Source organism: Coptis chinensis, chromosome 9 (assembly GCF_015680905.1).
Source record: "Coptis chinensis isolate HL-2020 chromosome 9, ASM1568090v1, whole genome shotgun sequence".
NCBI lineage: Eukaryota > Viridiplantae > Streptophyta > Magnoliopsida > Ranunculales > Ranunculaceae > Coptis > Coptis chinensis.
Window position 1 is genome coordinate 44,572,444 of NC_141464.1, and position 6,638 is coordinate 44,579,081.

Consider the following 6,638-nt stretch of genomic DNA (forward strand, 5'->3'; position numbering starts at 1 on the left):
CCTAATAATAATAATCCGTACAACTTTACCAAATCCCTTTGTCCTTATCCAATCATACCATACCGTATCAGATATAGAATCTTCTCAGCATCTAAAACTCCCCAACACCTCCAATCCATCTCACTTCCATAACCACTAAAATCTCCACCCCTCAATACATCTCCATCACTCTATCACATAAATCTCAATACAACCTATAATCCAAAACCCAACTACGTATCCACCCCATCATTCCTTCACCAACAACAATTACTACTTCACACGCAACACGACAATCACACCCCTTTTATCTTTCCTTTTAAAAACACATCCATAAATATCGGTTTACTTCATTGCACCAAAATTTGTCTCCCTCCTTTCCTTCGTCGTCTAACTTTTTTCTCTGTTATTTCTGCAAAATTCCAACTTATTTCGGAAATATCGATTTTTTTTTTTTAACCGATTAATGGAGATGCTGATGGCAGATTCCCGCTCCCTCCTTGTTTTCTCAACTGTTGTTGAACAAATCACAGGTAAACAACGGAGAATTCGAGCCTTCTTTATTAGTAAAAGTATTAAGTTTAATAGTATTATACGCGTTTCTTTACCGCCTACCGTTTGTTAAGTAAGTTTTAGGGTTTCACTGTTTTTTAGTTGGTAAATTTGAGTTTCTCGGGATACGTGTAAGAAGGATCTAATGGGGGGAAGAAGGTGTTTTGGGAATATTAGTGTGTCGAGTTTGAGAGAACAGTGGGCAAGATTAACTTTAAGGAAAGTGAGAAAAGAAGGGCATATATATGTGGAATTGAGAAGAGATGGGAAGAGATTTGTGTTTTTCTGTGTACTTTGTCATGCTCCTTGTTATAGTGAGACGGTGTTGTTTGATCATTTGAGAGGACATCTACATAGGGAGAGATTGGCAGTGGCTGAAGTTACTCTTTTAGGTGAGAATCCGTGGCCATTTAATGATGGGGTATACTTCTTTCATGATTCTGCTGATGAAGTATATAGGAATGATAGGTTGTTGATGTCTGACACTGATAGGAATGAGAGTGCTCTTACTGTTTATGATTGTGGTAGAATTTCCAAGGATATTGTTGGTTGTAATGGGAATGGTGATTGTGGGAATAGGAGTTTAGTGATTCCGGGTGTTCTGCGTAACGTTCAGATGACTTGTTTAGAAGCGAAGTTTATTGGGTTTGGAGAAATTGGGGCAAGGATTCATGAGATTAATGAGAGTACAGAGGAGATTAGTCGAATATGGTGTTCCTGGTTGGGAAAGAGGAGTTTTAGCGACGAAGACTTACCCATGTTACCGAGGCATGAGTTTGGTATTGTTACTTTCTCCTATAATTACAATCTGGGCCGGAAGCCAGTTTGGAGTGATCTTAGCAGATTGTGTGCTTCTAGTACATGCTCAGGAATTGAGTGTATTGAGGACGGAAACAAGAGAAGGAGAAGATTGTTGTCAGATCCTGATGATATCAGTCAATCTTTGTGTGAACAAGGTGGGTCATCAGTGGAATATTATCAGCCTTCAGATAGTCCCATTTTGGAATTGGTGTCAGCTCATGCGCCTTCAGATGGTCCGACTTTGGAATTGGTGTCAGCACATCAGCTTCAGCGATCAAAGTCTTCAAGGAGACGCATTAGACGAGAGATGAGGCAGCAGCAGCGTCTGGCAGCTGAAAGAATGTGTGATATTTGCCAAATTAAACTCCTTCCAGGGAAGGATGTTGCATGTCTATTGAATATGGAGACTGGACGGCTTGCTTGTAGCAGTAGAAATGCGACAGGGGTAATATTCCAGAATTTTTTCCTTGTTGACTATTTAAGATGTTACTTTACCTTATCGAATGATGTGTCTGTGTTCAGTTATTTAGTTTTGGAATTTGTATTGTACAATAATTCTGTACCTTTTCTTATCATATACTAGGCATTTCATGTATTTCATACTTCCTGCCTTGTACATTGGATACTTCTCTGCGAGTTTGAAAATTGGAAAAATAGTTTAGCTATTCAAGAAGCACCTCATCGACCTAGGAGGAAGACTCGTGCCAGCACTGCAAGGACGATTGCAAAGAAAAGGGATAATGAGAGGAGAGCTACACCAAAACAAATTTCATCTGTATTTTGTCCAGAATGCCAGGGTACCGGTATAAACATTCAAGAAGATCAGCTAGAGAAGCCATCATACCTTCTTTCTGAGGTTCTAAATCTTTTGCAATAGTGTATAATTTACTTAATGAATTTTTTGTAGAAGTTTTCCTTGGTTGTGTCTGGTATCTGCTTGTGATTTTTTAAGTTATATGAGTTTTACATTTTTTTTGTTTCAGATGTTCAATTGTAAGATAAAATCAAAAGATGCAAAAAGGGCGTGGATGAAAGCTCCTGAAACTTTGCAAAATTGCTCAACTGGTCTTCATTTTCCTTGCCAGTCGAATGAAATAGTTCAGGTATGATTACTGAGGGCATTGTAGGTCTTTCTTGTTTTGTTGGAAAAGATATCAATATGAAATTTTACATTGGTACTGAGCAACAACAACAAAAAAGATTTTCATTTGATTTTTAATAGGTCTTTCTTGTTTTGTTGGAAAAGATATCAATATGAAGTTTTACATTGCTACTGAGCAACAACAAAAAAAAAGATTTTCATTTGACTTTTAATGTGGCAGGAAAAAGTCGCACATCTTAAGCTGCTCCATTTCTACCGGGCGAATGAATGGAACTAATCGCAGGTTGGTGCTGACTGCTGAGGACATGTTTTCTCATTCACCTCCACGCGGTAGGTCCTAGTTACAAATGGGTTTGTGGAGTACTTACAGCACGACTTCCGAAACTGTTGTACATCAGTACATATATGTGGATTGATGACTGACCTTAATCGTTTGTAGCAACTGTAGGCTTATAGATAGTAGAATAGTCTGCGACTATGACTGTCTCTATGTTTATGATTACAATCAATACTTGACTGACCTCTGTATATAATGTGCAAAATGGTACCATGTAATGAAGCCATGATTGTTCATTGTAGAGGGTGCTAAGGTTTTATCTCTAAATGAATTAGCTGCTGAATGACTTGACATTGATGTGAACTTTTCAGCTAGTATTGATGCTCTAACTCTGAATTTCATTGACGATAGTTATTTTATGTTACAAAAGTTTATGTTGAGGAACTAAGCCATAGAATATCTGTGATTTTGCTGAAATACACCTTAGGAGCTGGAACTAAGCTCCTGTTCCATAGAGCCAAGTTATCCTATCATGACCATTGCCAGTAGAGAGGATTGTTTAGCATAGTAGAGGGAACTTTCTGTTCATTTGCAACTTCGAGTTTATTGTTTAATAAAGCTAATAAGCAAGGCTTGAACGGTGTACAGTTGACCACTATTTTTTATTTGTGATGCATGTGCAACTGGGCAGGGTCGTCAGTGGTTAAGAACGATAGTTGGAAACGTGACGCTTCTATCATTCCATTTTAGAGCCTCTATTTATCAAGTTCTTTGTTTACTTTTTAGGCTACTGAAATCTGCATCCGTCGGATCATATTTTATTCAGAAGTCGTGTAATACTGTCACATACCTAAGGGTAGCAATTGAGTTACCACTCTGCCCAGAGAGAGAAGCTCTCAGCTGAGTTTGTTTTGCTTTCTGCCCTCTCAGCAGAGATCGGAAGAAGGGATAGGTGTAAACTATTAGTCTTATGCTATGCTGAGGTGAGGCGTATGTGTGCATTGCGCCATGGGAGTCACAAATGAAGAGGATGAGATACAAGTATATAACATACCAAAATTGCAATGGAGCCAAGCCTAACAACACGAGTAAATGTTGAATGTTGATAGACTTGACGTGAAACCCTCTTTTCTTCAGACGACCCCTAATTTCAATAGGATGGATTGGGTGTTTTTTTTAATCAGTTAATCAAACTACAGTGGATTTATTGCAGATACATCATCTATGAATTCAACAAACGATGAACATTTCCCAGCATACATTATTGGACCAGAGAACGAAGCAAAATCTGAATTTTGTCTACCCAATTATGCTGTGTATCTACAAACCACAGTTTAACCAACACCAAACGAAAAAGGAAACCAAAACCATCTTAACATGGAATATCCAGTTAGCATATTGGATTGGACTACATCAAAGTTAGCTTATGGCTACCATCAAACAGCTCTAGTGTACACTGTACAGATTGTCAGATTACTACCATGATTCAATCAATGTTTATCTATAACTTAGCAATACAGATAATCTGAAAGAAAGCTAGCATTCTTTGGCGTATATATTTAGCCAAAACAATGCCACAGGTCGACTAATCTATTAGCAGTGGCCAGTGGGAACCCATTCTATCAATAACGAAGAACCTGAACCACCTATAGATGACCTAAGACTATATAAACTTGTTATATATCTTATGAAATATAAACTTGCTATATATCTTATGAAAATCGAGACGTCCTTTTTCTGATAAGATCAAGAAAATGAACGAATCTATATAATTAAAATGAAATGAAAATATGGTTGTGGACCTCAGTTTAGATGAATCTTTCCTCAAAGTAATTTCAGAAAGATAACGCAGTAATATATTCACATCATCGATCCAGTAGTGACAAAAAAAAAAAACTGTTGTTTTTCACATACATACACACTAAAAGAATAAAAAATCAACACTGCAGAACAGAAAAAATAAGAAAAGTGGGAGAATCAAAAACTGTATTAGCAGAAAACTTGGTGAGAAAAGTCTCTTTGCAACGGCACCAATAGAGCTCATTGCCTCTATGCCTCATTCTTTAGGGTTTTGCTTCTCTGTTTATATAGAAATTACACGTGGGGTCTCCCTGCCAGATGTCAGTTGTTTCTTTTCCTTTTTTATCTCTTTCTATAATCACCAGCGAAACATCACAGGCTTTTTTCTTAGAGCCCATAACTAGCTCATGGGATTCTTCCTTGAAAATCTTGTTTGGGCATTTACAATGGGGTGTAAAATTACACCTCTATATAGGCTCCACCTAGGTGCCATTAGGATTTTATAACTATTGTATAGCCTATAAACATCCACTTTATATTGTTCCTAACAGAGAAGTATAAAAAAAGTTGGGTTTTTTAGGTTTGGGTCCTCCTAAATAATAGGTATTTGGAGTTTGGTCTGCACTAATCGGTTTATTAGCTTTTAGTCCTCCTAAATCGTCTTGACCGGTCAATCGACCAAGTTGACTGTCTGTAGGCTGTTGGTATTTTTGTAATACCCATCATACCCTTGAGTGTGCGAGGCACGTGGGTCAAGAGTCAAATGTTGGTCAAGAGTTGACCTTATTCAAGACACGTGTCAAGATCTCCACACTTCAAATCAACAGTTAGTGTGATATATCCGTTGGTACTACTGGTAGTTCAAAACCCCAACGGTCAAATCTATTGGTACTTACCCTATAAATATTGGTGTTGTTGCTGGCTATACAAAATCGAAAATTGAAAGAAAGAAGATAAAGAAAGAGTATAATAGGTGGAAGTGGTCATCTTGTAGTTGTTGCTACGCCAAAGGTATCGCTGATTTAAGTTTGATTTTGTCTGTAATGGTGGAAGGGCCAAAACCTAATTAAACATTATTTAGAAGGACCAAGTCTGAAACAAAAGTAATTATAGTGGGACTAAACCCTTAATTTAAATTATGTGGTGTTTGTATATTCTATTGCAGGTTTGCCAATTGTGCTATGAAGAGGGTCACTATGCTTTAGGATGTCAATATCTTGGTATTCACTACCTTCATGCTTGGTGTTGTGGATTTATGAGAGTCGTTCTAGGTCATATGGCAGAAGGTACTTTACAATCCAAGTACCTCGAGTGTTCTAGGGAAAGTTGCAGTGCTGTGACTTGGTTATACTTTGACAAAAAAGTAGACAACCAAGTATGTAAGCAAGGAAAAATTCCCAGACAGTGAAGGTTGTGACTTATGCAAGGGTTGCCATCTTTCAACTATTTGTAAGAAGAGTGGTGAGAATAGAGAGAAGAGTGTGAGATGAGAGAAATTGGTGTGCGAGATGTGTATGATTAGTGTTATGTTTATCAAGTATTGTATGAAGAAATAATAAGGGTAATAATAATTTGGTAAGTAGAACTACATTACATAGCACTTGTCATAACAACTATATTAGCACTCTCATTACATAATGGCATTACAAACTAGCACTCCTAAACCATAGCACTGTCATCCAAAATGGCTCCCCAAAAAACATTACTATCCACAAAATAACCAAAAAAAAAAAAAAGCTCCAATGTATTCACTGGGTCTAAGTTAAAGACTGACTTAAGCAAGGTGTAACTGCTGAAATTGTTGGGGTACTTGGTGTATCAACACCATCATTAGCACCAATTCCAAGCCAATATTGAAACCCACTGTTGTTCCTTCCTCCCCTTGGTGTGCGTCCTCATATTGCTCCTCTTGTTGCTCTTCCTCCTCTTCTAGCTTGTGGCACTTGGTGTTGCTCTGCATCATTCACATTGTTTAGACCTTGTTGTTGAGCATTGTTCTGTTGTTGAGGAGCATGGTTTTGCTGCTGTTGAAGTTGATGCCCTTGGTGTTGAGGTTGATGCCCTTGCTACTAACCATGGTTCTCTTGCTTCATTTCTTTGGCAGAGCCACCCAATATATATAATAGT

General features: G+C 37.8%; 1 protein-coding gene and 1 non-coding gene across 3 annotated transcripts; one reads left to right on the plus strand and one right to left on the minus strand.

Moving 5' to 3' along the window:
- Positions 1 to 288: 288 nt before the first annotated feature.
- On the plus strand, positions 289 to 3,068 carry LOC147476203 (acyl-UDP-N-acetylglucosamine O-acyltransferase). Of its 2 annotated transcripts, XM_086581972.1 has the most exons (4): positions 289 to 1,777; positions 1,916 to 2,188; positions 2,316 to 2,435; positions 2,655 to 3,068. In XM_086581972.1, the coding sequence occupies exons 1-4, from the start codon at positions 677 to 679 to the stop codon at positions 2,709 to 2,711; spliced, it is 1,551 nt and encodes a 516-aa protein (XP_086438098.1). In that variant the 5' UTR covers positions 289 to 676; the 3' UTR covers positions 2,712 to 3,068. The 2 variants fall into 2 exon arrangements, with proteins under 2 accessions (XP_086438098.1, XP_086438099.1); XM_086581973.1 differs by lacking the exon at positions 1,916 to 2,188 and having other exon boundaries at positions 332 to 1,777.
- A 1,438-nt stretch (positions 3,069 to 4,506) lies between these two features.
- On the minus strand, positions 4,507 to 4,589 carry LOC147476204 (small nucleolar RNA snoR27). The gene has a single exon (XR_015210015.1). It is a non-coding gene; the product is annotated as a small nucleolar RNA snoR27 (small nucleolar RNA).
- Between the last annotated feature and the right edge of the window lie 2,049 nt (positions 4,590 to 6,638).